The 18306-nt window shown below is 34.5% G+C and overlaps 4 protein-coding genes across 9 annotated transcripts; 2 read left to right on the forward strand and 2 right to left on the reverse strand.

Moving 5' to 3' along the window:
* Window positions 1-3816: 3816 nt before the first annotated feature.
* LOC106311939 (CBL-interacting serine/threonine-protein kinase 17-like) lies at window positions 3817-9946 on the forward strand. The gene is made up of 11 exons (XM_013749284.1): window positions 3817-4232; window positions 4340-4402; window positions 5921-5992; window positions 6102-6209; window positions 6296-6376; window positions 6447-6626; window positions 6714-6905; window positions 7014-7118; window positions 7215-7331; window positions 9133-9270; window positions 9365-9946. Exons 1-11 carry the CDS (start codon window positions 4068-4070, stop codon window positions 9410-9412), a joined length of 1269 nt encoding a protein of 422 aa, XP_013604738.1. The 5' UTR covers window positions 3817-4067; the 3' UTR covers window positions 9413-9946.
* Window positions 9947-10121: 175 nt separating this feature from the next.
* On the reverse strand, window positions 10122-11559 carry LOC106311941. Of its 2 annotated transcripts, none has more exons than XM_013749286.1 (4): window positions 11462-11559; window positions 10857-11119; window positions 10384-10662; window positions 10122-10293 (listed from the first exon to the last, which is right to left on the reverse strand). In XM_013749286.1, the coding sequence occupies exons 2-4, from the start codon at window positions 11110-11112 to the stop codon at window positions 10289-10291; spliced, it is 540 nt and encodes a 179-aa protein (XP_013604740.1). In that variant the 5' UTR covers window positions 11113-11119; window positions 11462-11559; the 3' UTR covers window positions 10122-10288. The 2 variants fall into 2 exon arrangements, with proteins under 2 accessions (XP_013604740.1, XP_013604741.1); XM_013749287.1 differs by lacking the exon at window positions 11462-11559 and adding an exon at window positions 11238-11423.
* Window positions 11560-11638: 79 nt separating this feature from the next.
* On the forward strand, window positions 11639-13519 carry LOC106311943 (novel plant SNARE 12). Of its 5 annotated transcripts, XM_013749291.1 has the most exons (7): window positions 11639-11845; window positions 11977-12093; window positions 12408-12500; window positions 12623-12702; window positions 12784-12840; window positions 12917-13142; window positions 13219-13519. In XM_013749291.1, the coding sequence occupies exons 2-6, from the start codon at window positions 12051-12053 to the stop codon at window positions 13022-13024; spliced, it is 381 nt and encodes a 126-aa protein (XP_013604745.1). In that variant the 5' UTR covers window positions 11639-11845; window positions 11977-12050; the 3' UTR covers window positions 13025-13142; window positions 13219-13519. The 5 variants fall into 5 exon arrangements, with proteins under 5 accessions (XP_013604745.1, XP_013604744.1, XP_013604746.1 ...); XM_013749290.1 differs by having other exon boundaries at window positions 11639-12093; XM_013749292.1 differs by lacking the exon at window positions 11977-12093.
* A 169-nt stretch (window positions 13520-13688) lies between these two features.
* Window positions 13689-16692, reverse strand: LOC106311940 (probable sugar phosphate/phosphate translocator At1g48230). Its single transcript, XM_013749285.1, has 10 exons — window positions 16405-16692; window positions 15977-16247; window positions 15623-15730; window positions 15459-15490; window positions 15329-15379; window positions 15108-15169; window positions 14748-15009; window positions 14283-14548; window positions 14099-14193; window positions 13689-14018 (listed from the first exon to the last, which is right to left on the reverse strand). Exons 2-10 carry the CDS (start codon window positions 16067-16069, stop codon window positions 13878-13880), a joined length of 1110 nt encoding a protein of 369 aa, XP_013604739.1. The 5' UTR covers window positions 16070-16247; window positions 16405-16692; the 3' UTR covers window positions 13689-13877.
* Window positions 16693-18306: the final 1614 nt, after the last annotated feature.

The raw sequence follows: 18306 nt of genomic DNA on the forward strand, positions 1-18306 counted from the left end.
GTCCTTGCTAGTAGAGTATTCATAATGCATCTTCTGAGTTGGCTTCTCAAAAGTTGATCTTTAGGCATTTTCCACCCAAAAGGTGTTTGATGAAATGCCTGAGACAACTCTCCTAAGCTTTTAACATACTTTACCAAAGACATTTGTTGTTAAAGGTGTTAAGATAGCCAATAGACCTATTAGTAATGATTGCTTTCATATTATTCAACCAAAGACATTTGATCTTTGAAATGTGTTAGTAAATGAACATTCATCTAGACAAGCTTGACATAGAGCTTGTTTAGAACTGTGTCTAAGCTTAAGGTTGATAGTTTGATTGATCGTTTGTCATCCTTAGTTCGAAACTTGATCACCCAAGGTCTAATCCCTATGCCCATGAGTTCTCTTTTCCCTTAGTCAAGAAAGTTACTTCATTTATCGCTTTTATTATTCTGCAACTGCATTAGCATTAATCATTAGTTTAGAAATCTTTTAAATCACCTGCTGCACTTATATTAAGTGAGTACTTGCATTCTCAGGGCTTTGAAATCCCTTAGATTTGGTTCGACAATCTTTTATACTACATCATTTGTGTTATAAGCCTTGAAAACTCCTTAACATCAAACTTAATAACTATTTCTCTTTTTTTGTAATCCACAATAACCATTTAAAATATAAAATTATTGTTCATGGGTTACCCATTAAATACTGTTAACTCATTAATGTAAATGAGTTATGGATTGACTCATTCTATTTGTCAAATGGATTGGTTTTATCTATTACCTATATAAGTGTAAAATTATTTGGATATGGTTTGGTTTGGGTTGGTTTACCCATTTTGACACTTCTAAATAGCACCTTCCAGAGCTTCTCCTAGGTAGTGAGATCATTAGCATTTTTCATCAAATTATCACACATCCACCCCTCGCATCCGCACCACAACCTTGCATTGTATCAAGTTTTGGGTTTATAATAATGTTTGGTCGGAAAGATATGCGTAGTTATGGATCCAAAACATCAAATCGAATCAAGATAAACAAAAAAGCCAAAAACTATAAAGAACAGCTCGCGGTGTAACACGAGTACTTGAAAACCACTGTCCTCCTGAATTCTGACCGAACACACGCAAAGAACAAAGACACCGTGGCACGTGTGAGCCAAGTTTCAGAAATCAATTCCTCCTTTGAATTCTAATACTTTTTTTTTAGCAAAAAGAATTCTAAGGCTTCAATTCGTGACTATAATTTAGGAAAAAATTGATGATGAATTTGTTATTCTCAAAATTGATACCAATTAAGTTGATTTTTTTTGTCAAATTAAGAACATATGAGCCCCACCATATTCATCTATGTTCCTCATATTGATGAATTAACGAAGAATATTTTCCTCTTCTAAATTTGATGAGGAACGTTTATTCCTCCATATTTAATTTTTTTTTTCAATTCACTAAATGAAATTTTGTTCAATATTTTTATGTTCATTTCATTTATTTTCATGGTCACCAATTGAAGCTTAATACTTTTTAAACATATTATAAAAAGGGCAAATCTCCAAAATAGCACATTTCTAAGTTTATATCACAAAAATAGCCTTCAAAAACTAAAATGACCAAAATAGCATTTTATCTTTTGAAAAATTTAATTTTTTTTTATTTTTCAAAATTTGAAATCTTATCCTAAAACCCTACTCCCCAACTCTAAACCCTAAACCATAAATTCTAAACCCTAAACCCTAAATCCTAAACCCCACCCCTTAACTTTAAACCCTAAACCCTAAACTCCACCCCTAAACTCTAAATCCTAAACTCTAAACCCTAAACCCTAAACCCTAAACCCTAAATCCTAAACCCCACCCCTTAACTTTAAACCCTAAACCCTAAACTCCACCCCTAAACTCTAAATCCTAAACTCTAAACCCTAAACCCTAAACCCTAAACCCTAAATCCTAAACTCCACCCCTTAACTCTAAACCCTAATGTCTAAATTAATTTGCCATTGGGGCATAAGTGTATATTTATCTCTTTTGATAAAACATTAAGTGCTATTTTGGTCATTTTTATTTTTAGAGACTATATTTGTGACAAAAAAAAATTTAGTGCTATCCTAGTCATTTTTTCTATAAAAAACATATATTTGATGAATAAAATTTGGTTGGTCATATTAAAGATTAGTAGGATAATGGTTTCAGACTTTCAGTGAGCATTTGCTTGTCTGGTTCAAACATATAGAATTATTATCACAAAATATGATAATCTCATATATATAATGATAAAGTATAGAACAAATACGATATTATCCCCGAGGGATTTGAATCATAATATACAGAAAATGTTTTTTTATTTATTGAAAAGGGCTCAATATACAGAAAATGTTACACGTGGAAGCCTACTTGGTCCACTGGTTTGACTAAGAATTCATTAATGCTTCTACATCTAGAGGTCTGAGTTTCGATTCCCAAAAAAGACGGAATTATGCGAATTAATGGAGAAAAAAACTTATAAAAGATCTGCAGCATGGCGCAAAAAGTACTATCAAACGTGGATTCCATAGGGCGGTTTCGGTAATGCAGTCAGGCGTGAATCCTCATAAGGCAGGTAAAACTGTCGGCAGTAGAATCGTCTGTAATAATTTTCATAGTTTGTAATATCATAATTATCCATCGTTAAAAAAAAAACAGAAACCATTACATATTGCATTGTGACCAAAGGATGGTTTACTAAGTTTTAGGATTTTGAATGAGGTTTCAAGGAAATAAATTAATTTAAGGATCTAAAAGTCAATCATGATAATAATTGAGAAAATGTTTTTGATCATGTTTTCTAGAAACAGAATAGTCATGGAGTCATGAATATAAAAGGACAACAACATAAATAGTTTACAAAAATATACTATTTGCTTCTGCTGCTCACGGTTTACTGAGGGGTGCTATTGAAAATAAAATTTGTGTGGAGTTTGAAAATTTTAAGAGTTAATAGATTTTTAAAAGTTAAGTAGATTTGATGAATTCTTACCCAATGTATTGTATAAATTGTCATTGATTATTATAGATTTTCATATATACTTTTCTTTCCAAACTTTTCTTTCCATTATTTTTTTTTGAAAAAAATTATTTCATAAAATAGAACTATTTTAAAATTAAATAAAAATTTTGGTTTTTTAATATTTTGATTTGTCTTGTTTGATTTTTGTTTTAAAGTTTTTAAGCTCAACCTATGAATTTTCTCATGATTTTATTTTAATATCAAATAGTTATATTTCATGAAAGATTTTTTTTTTTTAAAATTGTTATTTTTAATAATTTCTTTTATCTTTAGTTTTCTTTTTACAATTATCTTTGACTTGACAATAAAAATGTAAAAAAAAATTGTTGTGTTTGTGTATTTGTGTTTTTGTTACATTGATTTTGAGAATCCTATGACTATATGTGATATTTGTAAAGTTGAGTGTTATGAGTAAAACTAGAGAGAATTTATGTCTCAATAACAAAAGAGTTTAATAGAATTACAAAGTCAATAAAAACTAAACTTTTTGAATAACATAGTATTTTCATAGAATTTAAAAGTCCACAAACCAATAACAAAAGATTCTAATAAGATTTTAAGAATTCATAAACCAATAACAATGAAATCTCTAAATTTTAAAATTCTTTGAAAATTTAACTCCCGATAAACCCCCCTAAGTTTTAGGATTTTGAATGAGGTTTCAAGGAAATAAATTAATTTAAGGATCTAAAAGTCAATCATGATAATAATTGAGAAAATGTTTTTGATCATGTTTTCTAGAAACAGAATAGTCATGGAGTCATGAATATAAAAGGACAACAACATAAATAGTTTACAAAAATATATTATTTGTTTCTGCTACTCACGGATACATTCTTTTTCCAAGCAGAGAGAAGAAGGAAGTAAAAGAGAAGTGGCGCGTTGTTTTTTCCAAAACTCAACCCCCTCTTCTTATCTTCTTGACCTCTTTAAATCTCAGTGTTATACAAAGCCACAGATTCATAGCTCAAACTCAGTCTATATTGCTCAACCCAGTAATCGTTACAAAGGATTTTTGGTTGTTGTACGTGTGTGTTTGGAACTTTGGATGGTGACGGAGGGAATGCGTGTTGGGAAATACGAGCTTGGGAGAACGCTGGGTGAAGGGAACTCTGCAAAGGTCAAACTTGCTAAGGATATTGTTTCTGGCCAATCGTTTGCCGTCAAAATCATCGACAAGTCGCGTACCAGTCGCCTCAACGTACCTTTTCAGGTTTTTTTGCATTTTGAATCAATTTTTTTGGTTTTTCTTGCTCTATATTTGAATGGTTTAAAGGTGGATTCTGGTTCTTACACACTCTTGATTTTTGATAACTTCAGATTAAGAGAGAGATACGCACACTCAAAGTCTTGAAGCATCCAAACATTGTCAGATTACATGAGGTAAATGTTTCAATAGCTTAATGAGATTCTTGGATAAGCGTGATTGAATTCTTGGTTTATCCTAGATATGACCAGTAACATTCTCGTTACAGGTTTTTTTCTATTTCACTTTTTTTTTCGGTAAAATACTTTTGACGAGGATTAAACTTTAAACCTGTGAAACTTTTGTTTTTGTTTGCGCATAAGTGTATCTTAGTCATTTTGATATTTTTAATTTTAGTTAATCTCTTTTTTCATGTTTCTAGGAAAAAAATTTGTTTTAAAAAGATCCATTTTTTTACATTTTCAAGACATGTTTTATTAACTAATTGCAAATTTCAAAAAACTTAATTGCATTTACTAAATTGTTATTGGCTTAAAATTATGAAACAAAGATAAACACAAAAAAATATGCAAATTTAATGTGTTTTATTAAAATGTGTGAAAAATCTAGGAAGTATTAAATAATTTTTTGTCGTCCTACCTTGAGTCTTGATCATTAGCTGGCTCAAGATAGATTTGATGACCTGACCAATTCAATTATGAGGTCGGTCCCGAGAAAGTTGACGATTTGAATAATGATAATGGCAAATGAAATTCTTTTTCTTTTTTTTTGTCAACAGCAAATGAAATTCACTATTGCCTTATTTTAGGATTAAATATCAGTGTTAATAAAACCCAAAAAGTTCCAAACACTACAGAGGGTAATTATTGCATAATATTATGGAAAAGACTTGAATTATACATTGTTTTATGACCTGCATAAGGAAATCATAGTTCTTGATACGAGCTTTATGTTAACTGGGTTTCAGATTTTGTATATACTTTTAGAACCATACATGGGTGCGCCAACCAAATATTTGGACCCTCCATTATTTATTTTTGTTACTAATTAGAAAGTTTTGACGAAAAAATACATAAACTTTGCTTGTTTGCTTGTGAAGAAGCATCTTCTTCTTTTTTTGTGGTCAGAAGTTATTAAAAGTCGTTTTGATCAATTAATTTCTGTAAGAAATGTTTTTTTCACGTTCTAAATTGCCACGCTTAAAACAAATAAAGAAAAAGTTTGCCAAGCTACGTATAATTAATTAATTTCTGTACTTTAAATATATTATGTTCCTCCTGAGATTTGGTCATTCATTGGGCTGGTAATAGATTTAATGACGGATTATGAGGTCGGTCCCAAAAATTGACCCCTCGATTTTGTGTAATGATATTTGATAATCACCACAGCTGCCTCATATATCTGTATTTAATATCAGTCTTAATAAAACCAAAAAGAAAAGAAAGAATAGTCTTGTCATGTAGACCTCATACAGAAATTAATAAATCCAGTAAAACTCGTTTTCACACTTTATTACGTGAAACCATTTTCATATTTCCAATACTTATGGGTATTTGCGATTCTTGTCGACTTTTATTCTTTATAAACAACCATCATCCGTCCAGATTAAAGATTACTTTTCTTGCGAGCAACCCACATAAACTTGGTCTAATATCATTGATATGCCAATTATTTATTGTGTCCACCACTTTCAGGTCTTGGCTAGCAAAACCAAGATCTACATGGTCCTTGAATGTGTCGCTGGAGGAGACTTATTTGACAGAATTGTAAGATTCATGTGTACAGTGAGTTGTTTTTTTTTGTGTAAATGAACAGTGACAGTTTCGTCGGTTAACCAAAGGTTGGTTTATAAAAACATGCTATGTTCATTCTCAGGTCTCCAAAGGAAAACTTTCAGAAACAGAAGGAAGAAAAATGTTTCAGCAGTTGATTGATGGAATAAGCTATTGTCATAACAAGGGCATTTTCCACAGGGATCTCAAGGTCTGTGTACACGTTTTTAGAAAAACTTCAAACTTTGTTTGTAGTATTCAGACACATGTTCTGATACCAAGGTTTCTGTTTTGAAGCTAGAGAATGTTCTTCTTGATGAAAATGGGCGCATTAAGATCACTGATTTTGGCGTTAGTGCTGTGCCTCAGCATTTTAGGGTAATATCCTAAACCTATATATTTAAATCAGCAGAAAGAAACCTATGTTCAGACTTTTTTGGCATGTCAGGAAGATGGATTGCTACATACAACCTGTGGTAGTCCTAACTACGTTGCGCCTGAGGTTCTAGCCAACAAGGGCTATGATGGTGCTGCATCAGATATATGGTCATGTGGAGTAATCTTGTATGCTATTCTTACTGGTTGTCTCCCTTTTGATGATACAAACCTCGCCGTTCTCTGCCGGAAGGTGCTGCTTTTTGTGTTTTTTCCTCTGTTTTCCATAGTTTAATTTATATTTTGAAGAAACATAACTGAAAGATATTTGCCTTTTCAGATAGTCAAAGGTGACCCTCCAATACCTAGATGGTTATCACCTGGTGCTAAAACCATGATCAAAAGAATGCTCGATCCAAATCCAGTCACAAGGATGACAGTCGCAAGTATTATGGGAAACGACTGGTTCAGACACGACTACTCTCCTTCCAGTTGTGATGCTGAAGATGAATCATCCTCAGCCGAAGAAGATGTAAGAATCTTCTTACGTCTTATCATGTTGGTGTTCCTATGCATTAATTTGGATCAATGTGCATTGCCATTCTCAGAGTCTTGCCTTTTTTTGTTATTTATAACAAAGGTATCAGAAGAAGAGAAGAGCCATGATTCATCAACCGTCATCAACGCCTTTCAGCTGATCGGAATGTCACCGTTTCTAGACCTCTCCGGTTTGTTTGAGACAGAGGTAAACAATACACTCTTTTCCTCCTTTACTCTGTTTCAAGATTGTTCTTTGCTTACAACAAAGGTGTGTATTGTTTTACTTTGTGGGCTGACTCGGACAGTATCAGAGAGGCAGATAAGATTCATGTCAAATAGGTTAGCCACTGATGTTATGGAGAAAATAAAAACAATTCTCATGGAGATGGGTTTCTACGTACAGAAGAAACACACAATGGTGAGAGTCTCTTTTTGCTCTCTTCTTAGGGCTGTCAAAATGGGTAAACCAACCCAAACCAAAACACACAATGGTGAGAGTTTCTTTTTGCTCTCTTCTTAGGGCTGTCAAAATGGGTAAACCAACCCAAACCAAACCATATCCAAATGGTTTTAAACTTATATGGGTTATGGTTTTAACTAATCCATTTGACAAATGGATTGTGTCAATCCACAACTCATTTAAGTTAATGAGTTAATGGTGTAATGGTTAACCAATGAACAATAATTTATAGCTTATATGGTTTCTAAGTAAAAATATTATTTTGGGGTTGAATACTTAACTTTTGATAAATAAAATTATATGGTTTTGGTGTTAGAAACAATTTATTATTTTAGCAGAAAAGATAATTTTGCGATTTGTTGTCAAAAAAAAAAGAAGATAATTTTGCGATTTCAGAGAGAAAATTATATTTAACATTTTGGTGAAAAAACAAAATTTTCTGTTTTAGCGGAAATACAATTTTACGGGTTTGGCGGGAAAACTAAATTTTATGATTTTGGCAGTAAATTCAATTTTACGGGTTTCCCGAGAAAACACGATTTTGCGGTTTTGGCGGGAAAACTCAATTTTACGGTTTTGATGGAAAACACAATTTTTGCCCGGAAAACTTAATTTTACGGTTTTGACGGGAAAATCGATTTTGCATTTTTGGCGGGAAAACTCAATTTTACGGTTTTGGCGGAAAAACTCAATTTTACGGTTTTGGTGAGAAAACTCAATTTTGTCGTTTTGGCAGGAAAATCGATTTTGAAGTTTTAGCGGGAAAACTCAATTTTACGGTTTTGGCGGGAAAACTCAATTTTACGGTTTTGGCGGAAAAACTCAATTTTACGGTTTTGGCGGGAAAACTCGATTTTACGGTTTCGGCGGGAAAACTCGATTTCACGGTTTTGGTGAGAGAACACGACTTTGCTGTTTTGGCGGGAAATTTTGATTTTACGGTTTTGGCGGGAAACACACAACTTTGCGGTTTGGCGGGGAAACTTGATTTTACGATTTTGGCAGGAAAACATGACTTTGCGGTTTTGACGGAAAACTCAATTTTACGGTTTTGGCGGGAAAACTCGATTTTATTATTTTGATGGGAAAACATGACTTTGCGGTTTTGGCAGAAAATATGATTTTCTGGTTTTGACGAAAAAACAAGACTTTGCAGTTTTGGTAGGAAAACATGATTTTGTAGCTTCTGTGGGAAAATGAAATTTAGCGTTTCGATGAAAAAGTATCCAATTTAGAGTTTTGGTGGAAAACTTGATTTTATGATTAAATTTGGCTTATTAAAAAAGTCAACATATAATAGTTTTATATATAAAAAAATTGGGTGTTAACAAATTTATATATATATATATATATATCTATATGTATATGTGAATAATTGGGTTCGATTTAGTTTATTAAAATTTAGTTATATATATGAAAAAATAAATAAAATTGGTTTAGAAATTTTGTTTGGTTATTTTTTGTTTTATATATTTGATTTGAGTTTTTGTTTGTTATAAATTTTTATTGGTTTGGTTATGGATAACTCATTATCCATTACAATCCAAACTATTTTAACCAAATCCACTAAGTTCATTAACCCATTTAACCCATTAATCCATTTATATCCAATTATTCTATCTATTAAGATTCATGGTTTGGATTGGTTTTGGTTGACCCATTAACTTTTATCCATTTTGACGCCCCTATCTCTTCTTATCTGCTACTTTAGGAGATGTTGTAAGTAATTTAAGTGGTGAGAAACTTGATGTTGCTTCAGTTAAAAGCAATCCGAGAAGAGAGTACTCGAAAAGGGCCAGGCGGGTTATCATTAACGGCTGAGGTATTCGAGATAATCCCATCGCTGAATGTGATTGAACTAAGAAAATCACATGGCGATTCATCTCCATATAAACAGGTTATATATTCTTCTTGTAACAATGTTTATTTGGCACCTCTATGTTTCTACAATCGTGGACCTAAAACAGATTATTGTTTATGGGTTGGTGCAGTTGTGCGAGAGATTACTAAACGAATTGGACGCATCATCCCAAATATAAAAGCAGAAACAAATGTTGTGATAGATGATTTTTTTTTTTTTTGACAGCAGACATGTACAGACTCATGTAGACTCTGTAAACCAAAGTGGTAAATCTACATCCATGTGCACGACGAAAAACGGTTGTTGCCAAGCACTACGTGCCAAGCTATCCGCCCTTTTGTTCTCCGTCTTAGGAACATGAACGATATCTGAGTTGACAAAACTTTGTCGCAAAAGCTTAATATCTTCCAGGTAGCTTTCAAATGCTGGTCATTTCTCTAGTTCCGAAACCATCTTCACCAATTGAGAACAATTCGTTGCAAACGTAACCTGAAACTGCCTTAAATTTCACACATTTCATTGCGCAATAATGCCTCCTATCTCCGAATGAAGAGGTGAGAGGCATGCCCTCACATTCTGTGCCCCCAATAAGTCATCAAATCCTGGTAACGTACTAAGCCATCCTTGTCCTGAAAATAGGTCCTGAAAATTTGTCGTGATAGAGGATTTATGTGAACAAATTTTGTAATAAAAGCAGATTTAACAGCCAAAAAGAGTTATGCGATGAGTTCACGTAAACAACAGTAACTAAGCTTGATTTTGATAGGAGTAGATGATGATGAGAACATCAATGTTCCTCTAAAACAGGAGAACATGAAGAACAAAGGGTTCCTGCAAATCAGACAAACCCACCATCTCCTCAATGCTCAAAACACACACAGCAAAAGAAAGACAGAAGCTTAATACTACAATATTACTCAAAAGTCATATTCCAAAACAACAAAGCAGGTAAAGAGAGTCTGAAACTAAAACAGCGCAAGCATAAGAGAGTCTGAAACTAAAACAGATGATATTACTAGGAGTTCTTGTTATATCTACCACTATTTTATTAAGCTCATCCTGCAAAAAAAAAAAAGATAACAAAAAAAGGTTAGAAGTTCGGTTAGGAGATACTATTACAACTACAAAAATCTATTAGATTTACAATACCTCTAATACGGGGTACAGGAGGGATCGGTCCACCTCCATTAACCATGGTAGCAGCAGCTCTCTCAGGATCTTCGGAAGACAAAAGCCAAGTCACGTTGGCACAGTGGTAGAAGCTTGGGTCCGAGCTTTCAGGTAGGGCTAACATCATAAATATACCCCTTTGTTTCCATCTGTTAATCGGACGCATCACATCATGGTTTCCAGAAATGACCAAAACGTTAGCCTTGTTGTCTAATACTTTCATAGATAGCTTCAGGACCAACTCCAAAGCAGTTTGATCTGAGAACAAAACAATTTCATCAGTTCCCAAGCCAAACATACTAATAATCCATGAGTCAACATTGCAAAACACATATCACAAACCAAATCAGACCAATTGTAAAAAAAAAACATGAAGACTGTCTTAAATGATGGCGTAGCATGAAATGAATAAGCTTTACTATCCAGTCAAAGCAAGAAAAGAGTGTTGTTACCTTCTGGGTCTGGAGTAGGAACGTTATCTCGTTGGACAGGTGAGAGTTCGAAGTCATCAGGGAGCATAGTGATGGCTTGATGTCTATCTCCAGTGGCATGTCCAAGGGCAATCAATTTCCCCTCAATGAAGAAATCAGGATTGCATCTTTTGAGGGCAGATTCAATGCTGGTCTTAAGGGAACGAAGATCGTAGCCCTCAGGGATCCAAGCATACTGAAAGTCCCAGATGACAGTAACACTCGCAGGGGAACTCATAACTATCCTGTAAAAAAAAAAGTCTACAACAATCAGACCAAAGAGAATGAGTTCAATTTCTCCTTAACAAAAAGGAATCAAGACAAGGCCATTAATGTTTTAGCTAAACAATCTCACTTACGAACCCTAAAAACAACAAACGTATCTCTCGAATCCCAACAAACAGCCCAATGTCAGATCTGAACAGTTAAGCAGCATTAGAATCAACAGGAAACAAAGGATTCGTCACTAAGCAAAGTAGAATTGAACTGAATCAGTTCGCAGTTGAGAGAGAAGCGCAGCACAAAGCAGAAACGAGAGAAAGAGAATCAAACGGAACGAAGAAGAAATGAGAGGTTCAAAGACTTACTGTGGCTGGCTGACCCAGAAGAGACCCTCGCCTCGACGACGAAGAAAGAAAATATCACAAGAATCCGCTTCACCTTTTTCCTTTTCCCCTTTTTATTTAATTTTTGTCGAACGGCTATATATATATATATATATTATTTTAAATAATTATATTAAATGTTTTCAAATAACCAAATAATTACAAGATAGCCACGAGTGACTCACTCAATCCGCTCTTCTTCCCAGCTCTGCCGCGTTTTCCTTTCGTACTTCTCATCAAACTCCGCCGGAATCTGAAAATCTCCGGCAGATATGGCTTCTGACCTGCCGATGAGCCCTCATTTGGAGCAGATCCATGGAGAAATCCGTGACCTTTTTCGAGCCTGGGTTCCAGAGGTTTGATAAGGTGAAGGATTCTAATAGACAAAGCAAGCAACTTGCTGGCAAGATGAGAAACTCTAAAAGATGTTTCTCTTTTTTTAGATGTTTCTGAATCGAGTTTTAATGCGCGCTAATCTTGTAATGTATTCAAATTAGGTTGGTTAAATAGTTTGATTGTGAGCTCAAAGATGGGGAAGCTCGAAACTCTCCTCAAGTAAATAAGCAATTGAATGATGAGAAACAATCTATGGTGTTTTGATGAAATTTATGGAGGTTGTAATCATTTTGAGATTCTAGCTTTTGTAATAATACTTCTGAAGTAATCATTGCAGTAGTTAATGTGTTATAGATTCTATGAACATCACTATTAGCATTTTGGTTTCTGTGTCTTTTCAAAATCTGCTTGTTGATATTTCCTCCGATTTATGTGACGGATTAAGAAACTCAACTCTTATGTTGCACTAACAAAAACGTAACTAGTACGCCTGTCATGCCATTTCCAAGACGCTGCATTGTCTTTGCCTATACTATTTCACATCGATCCTTTTACCAAGTGTATTTAAGATGTTTGTGTTGTATGACTTCAGGTACACTCGGCAACAAGAAAGTTGATCTTTTTGGTATGGGAGCTGGATTCAGCAGTGAATCCACAGCAGAAGAAAACGTACAAATGTCTTCATGTGAGTCTCTGTCTACATGAAGTTGCTATTGGAAGCCTAAAGCTGCTTGCTGCTACATGTTCTACAATAGTTAATCCTGTACTACGAACTTTTGGGTTAATGATTTTTGTTTATATATATAGCAATGTCAAACCAAGAGCTTGTCGATGCTGGAATGAAGAGGATGGACGAGACTGACCAGGCTATTGAACACTCTAAACAGGTAAGTTACATAGGAAAGAAGTGTACTCCACTCGGGTCTTTGGTCCTATATCTCTAGTTAACACTCAGTGTTTCTTTTCAGGTTGTTCATCAGACAGTGGAAATCGATACTCAAACCGCAGCTAATTTAAAGGGCCAGGTAAAACAAAGCATTCACCATCTTGTCCTGATATTCCTACGAGGCGTACTACGTTGAGCTCCTATTAATTTGACAGGCGGATCAAATGGGCCGGGTTGGGAATGACCTAGACACAATTCAGTTCTCTATCAAGAAAGCTTCACAGCTGGTTAAAGAGATAGAGAGACAGGTTTCCATAATCTAATCTCCCTGGAGATAAGTTTCTCAATGCAAAAGCTAATGAAGCTGTAGCTACAGATACATGCATAATGACGTTCCTGTTTCTGATTGTAGGTGGTGTCATAGCCATTATTGTTGTGAAGGTATAATAACTATTGCATTCTCCAGTTTTTTCATATGAAGTTTGGGTTCTGACTCTACTTGCAAAACAAATGGTAGATCGTGAACCTAACAACAAAGACATTAGAGACATCCAGTGATTAGCTCCTCCAGCGCAATCGAAAAGGCTATTATACTTTAGGGATCCAGACTAGAGTACATCAGCTTTTGGCTAGACTGAGAAAGGACACTCCATGGTCGAGAAGGGTTTGGTACATATTACACTTTGTGTTACATGTATGCTTTGATGTTAATTTGAATCAGAGTTCCGATTAGTGGTTTGTATTATATCATCATTCTTTTAACCCTATGCCCGTTTGTAAAAGTTTCATAACAAGTTCTCACTAATATTATTCTTTTCAAAAAATCTCTCTTATTCACTGATTTGTCTTGTATACCTTGATAGTGTTCAAAGTTTTATAAACAGGAGAACAAGTATAAAATTCAAATCCAATCCAGGGGTACTGCACACACTCAGAAGTCAAAAACTGTTTGTATCATAAATACCAAGAGGCCCGACCTAATGTGTCTGGTGGAAGAAAACATTTATAACTTTGCCAGAAGATTTTGTATTTTTTTAAGAACTAAACAATGTTAAGTAATAATTTCAAGGTAAAAATATATTTAGAAAATGTTGGGTTCCAAAAGAGATAAGAAGACATTTTGACCTGAGAAGTGAGACAACATATGAGTCTGTCTCAGTCTCATCTGTACGTTGCTCAGACAGCAGTGTGGCTTCCGAGCTGTGTCCGCCCAATATGTGACAACCGTGAAGACGTTATCAAAGGAGCTTCCTCATCATTAAGCTCTACTCCTCCTCTGGGACTCTCACCATCCGACGACCTCTTCTCCTTCCAATCCTGCTCAATTTTTGTGAATCATAATCAATACTCACTACCCCAGAGAGAGCAGCGTCATTAAACAGATCAATTGACTGTACCTTAGTGATTCGATCTGGGAGGCTATCAGTGATTGGCTGAGTCGCTTTCACATCCTTGATTTTTATGTAATTGTACATTACAACCCCACATAGTGCTGCATCAACACAAGTAGATATAAAATTATACAACGCACATGCAAATTTAAGAGCTTTATACCAATTTGTAACAAAAACAGGAACAAACCTATTGCGTATCCAATAATGTTCAGACCGGTGATTGTGGACTCAGGAAATATGACAGTGGAGAGAGCTATGAGAATCCAGTCCTTGAGAACGCCAGCAACCCTCATGGTTACTGCTCCTGTTCTTCCTATTACTAAGAATATGGAGAAGTTCAAGGCAAGTGCGCAGAGAGCGTTCGAGAAAAATATCCAGAAGTTGAATTGGATCTGCGAGACTTCTATGTTTGGTTTCTCCAGTACATACCAAGGCAAGGACAGGAAAATAAAGCTACACAAATTCAAGGGAAAACACAACATGTTTAGCGTGTAGCAAAGGAGACTCTTTGCATCTTAGCAAGACATAATACATGATCTAGGCAAACATCCAAACGAATAGAATATAAGACATATAAAAGACCAACAAGTCAAATCAAGTCAATGAAATATTAGAAGTCTGGATACAAGTCAGTTTTCAGAGGATTGTGTACCTGCAGGGAGCTATATAGTATAAGCTTGTGACCGGGTTTAATGTCAAGCCCTTTTTCTGAAGAAGAACTTGAGTTAGCACCAGTCTAAGCGCCTCAGCAAATATCCCCATGACCTGGTAGACCGTGCCAATTATGTTGAAATTAATTTCTCCATAGGAGGATATCACAACTCCAACACTGACGAGCAGCATGTTCATGAACACGTCGCACCTTGCGTTGTCAGTGCCACAAACAATGGCCATGATAAATGTTGCTACCGGCACTGTCATTCCATATTCAAGTGTTAAAATAAGCTTTGCAATATGGTCAAAAAGATTCATGTACTAATATGGGCTTTGATCCAAAAGAAAGTTTACATACTTAGTGCTTTGAGCATCTGTATGAAGGCAACTGAAATGTGCAAATATGCAGTGTTTCCAAACCTGTAACAGCGAGTAAACAGAATACTCAGGAGACAATTCAGACAGGATGTATGACAGTCAATGACAAATTCAGTATCTGATATGTACTGTACTAGAGAGAGAGAGAGAAAAACATCAATAAACCTAATACGTCCCACTGTATATGAAACAAAGACTCACCAGAGGCTGGATGCAAAGAATGCGCTTATAGGTACCACACAGGTCACGTATCTGGTATCCAGGAAAACATGTTATAAGAAGAAATACAAAATGGAAATTACATTAGAAAGGGAGGAAAGAAGTGGCTTACATTTCGAATGTCATTTTAACAGGAGAGACAACCTACATTATAGAAGAAGATAAGATACTTATTACTTGACAATTACAGAGGTTGAAGAATCCAAAAAAAAGGGACATATGTAACATGCCCTTGAACGGAAGTGTAAATAATTTACAACAAAGAGTTTAAAATACCTTGAATACTCGAATAAGAAGGAAGGCTACAAATCCAGAAAATCCCATGTGGATCATAGTCAATGTAATAGGAAGCGGAAAGTTGAAGTATTTGGGAGATAGAACCCACTGCATAATGAAATCCAATACCGATAGATGCAAATTAAAGTCAGGGTAATAGATACACAAACTATGACATGCACACATATACTACTAAAACAATTAAAGGGGCCTGTGAAGTATGTTCGTATGATGATGATTTAATTTTAAACAACATTTCGCTTCAAATCTCAATTCTAGTATAAAGAGATACAATAATCTATGACATGCAAAATCCAACAGACAAACTATAAATAAAGAGATTAGTGAAGTGACCTTGTTGTAGAGTATGACTCCGGAAGAGAGAAGAACGTAGATGAGTAAGTAGATATATGTTAGCACAAGCGTCTTGTTTATCATCTTTGCCATTTTCCTCAACGCTTCTTCTCAAAAAGAAAAGCTAAATAGCTAGTAAACCAACCGTAGTAGATTCAGGTTGTTCGATAGTCACAACCAATTCAATACCAGCTGTTCGATAGTCACGATACTGTGTTCAATACACTCGAGTATCCCGCACGCAACTGAGTGATTCCATTGAAAACTAAATCTGAAAATAAAATCATCATCAAAAGTATTAAGTTCTATCTAGCACTTGAGATTTAGCTAAACGCATTCAAGTTCCATCACGCAAAAGCCTAAATCAAGGGAGAAATCGAGAGATCATGCTTAGATCCGAGAGAGAGAGGTAGCAAAGAAGCAATTACCTCGATATGATAATCCCAGAAAACAAAAATCGAATCTCGGATTTGGAACAGTAGCGAGAATCTAGTTTAGCATTAGCGAAGAAGAAACGAAGGAGACTTTGGATTGACTTTAGTCTCTCCGGAAACTCCCAAGGAAGAAGATGATGAATGCGTAACTGCTTCGATGAAGAATCGACGAAGATCCACTTATTCGGAGACGTATATGTTAGTCGGAGCTACTGTTGAAGGAGAACATGGAGAAGAGAGAGAGATAGAGATTTACAACTTTTGATTTTTTTTTTTTTTTTTTTTTTTTTTTTTGTCAACAGCATCAACTTTTGATTAATATTCGTTATTTCACAAACGAGTTAATCACAAGATTATGTTAAAATTAACAACAACAAAAAGAACAAGTAACGGTGGAGATTAATCTTCCTCTCTCGTGATTTCAAAATCTAACGGCTGTGGTTTTATCTACGGGACGGTGCTTGTTTTCCATTTTAGTTATGGGGGTGAATGTGGGGCCCCATATACCATGTTCCAAATCTCATTTTCCTTAAATTGGAGATTTTATACTTTTCTTTCTCTTCTTTCTCAAACTATCACTTAGGGGGCTTATTCAACTGATAATTTGAGAGGATTTCGTTAAATACAAAATTCAAAGGATTTTTTCAAAAACTCGGGATTTAAACAAAATTTTAAGGATAAAATGGATTTAGGAGTTTCAGATATGAATAAACTTTAAATTTCTTTTATGAATTAACCACAGAAAATCTGTAAACAAACTTTTCTATCACGAGTAAACAAAAACTTTAATTATCTTAAGAGGCTCATCATCACACTGAATAATACTGCAACATATGAATCATCATCAGATCAAGTAAACAAAATTTTGTTAAAAGAACATAACCGAACCATGTCAAGTGTATATCTAGCAGTGGGTCCAGGAACCGACGTGGTGAAAACGTCTGCGACTAGCGTTTATTGACAGTGGTCGGGATGACGATAGTCAGTGGTGATAGCACGGCTTTATGGATCACATAGGGTAATAGAACTACATCTAGTCGCATTCGTAATTTTTTTACGGATGATAAGACGAAGAAGATGAAATCTCTTTTTTATTTTTGTGAAATACCATCTCATTAGGTGGTTTTTGCTCTAACTGAATTTTGACTACAAAATTTATTTTAGATAATCCAAAATAATTCTTGATAAATATCATTCATGAAATTCTAATTTTCCAATAAGGGGTGATTTAATGGGATTTATACAAATGATAAGTTCAATAACTATGGATTTGTAAGAGGTTTTATAAATACTAAATCCAATAAGGTAAGATTTGCCAAAAAACCAGAATTCTTTCAAATACATAATTCGATAAGCCTAATAATCGGCTCTTCAATATACTTATCTTTTTTTTAACGCTGTGTTTTTTACTGAGCCACATGACCAAAAAATATATCCCCTATATATTAATTGAGGAACATATGAAAAGATGTAACTTTAAGTTTGTAATAATTAAAAAATGGCGAGTTGTTAATCAATTAAGATGCATAATTAGATTACACGGCAGTTTTAGATTCAATTGAAAAAAAAGTAGGTCCAAAAAAATTTAATACGTAATTTACTAGAAGTTTAATTTAATACAAACGCTGCTATTGATCGCTCCTACATATAAAGGCTGCTATTGAAGTCACATATTTAGCGCGGTGGTTATTAGACACCTTTTTATTCGAAGTCCTATGTTTATTTCAAAAAAAAAACAAAATAAGAACTTTATGTTTATACGTAGAGATGTTCTGAGAATATGTTTACAATTCAAAACACACAAAATAAGAGTTTCGTCACCTTCTCGATCGCTCCCGAGAGATTAAGAAGAAGAACGGCGACGGACACAATCACGATGAATCAGATCAAACCGCT

Source organism: Brassica oleracea, chromosome C8 (assembly GCF_000695525.1).
Source record: "Brassica oleracea var. oleracea cultivar TO1000 chromosome C8, BOL, whole genome shotgun sequence".
NCBI classification, from domain to species: Eukaryota; Viridiplantae; Streptophyta; class Magnoliopsida; order Brassicales; family Brassicaceae; genus Brassica; species Brassica oleracea.

Coding starts and splice junctions, on each gene's coding strand:
- LOC106311939 (XM_013749284.1), top strand. CDS start 4,068: ATGGTGACGGAGGGAATGCGTGTTGGGAAATACGAGCTTGGGAGAACG. Junction 5,993..6,101: donor GAGACTTATTTGACAGAATT/GTAAGATTCATG, acceptor GTTCATTCTCAG/GTCTCCAAAGGAAAACTTTC. Junction 6,627..6,713: donor TCGCCGTTCTCTGCCGGAAG/GTGCTGCTTTTT, acceptor TTGCCTTTTCAG/ATAGTCAAAGGTGACCCTCC.
- LOC106311941 (XM_013749286.1), bottom strand. CDS start 11,112: ATGAGTTCCCCTGCGAGTGTTACTGTCATCTGGGACTTTCAGTATGCT. Junction 10,663..10,856: donor TCCTACTCCAGACCCAGAAG/GTAACAACACTC, acceptor TTTTGTTCTCAG/ATCAAACTGCTTTGGAGTTG.
- LOC106311943 (XM_013749288.1), top strand. CDS start 12,311: ATGCCATTTCCAAGACGCTGCATTGTCTTTGCCTATACTATTTCACAT. Junction 12,501..12,622: donor AAACGTACAAATGTCTTCAT/GTGAGTCTCTGT, acceptor TTATATATATAG/CAATGTCAAACCAAGAGCTT. Junction 12,703..12,783: donor CTATTGAACACTCTAAACAG/GTAAGTTACATA, acceptor GTTTCTTTTCAG/GTTGTTCATCAGACAGTGGA.
- LOC106311940 (XM_013749285.1), bottom strand. CDS start 16,069: ATGGCAAAGATGATAAACAAGACGCTTGTGCTAACATATATCTACTTA. Junction 14,549..14,747: donor TACTATATAGCTCCCTGCAG/GTACACAATCCT, acceptor GAATTTGTGTAG/CTTTATTTTCCTGTCCTTGC. Junction 14,019..14,098: donor TCCCAGATCGAATCACTAAG/GTACAGTCAATT, acceptor AAAATTGAGCAG/GATTGGAAGGAGAAGAGGTC.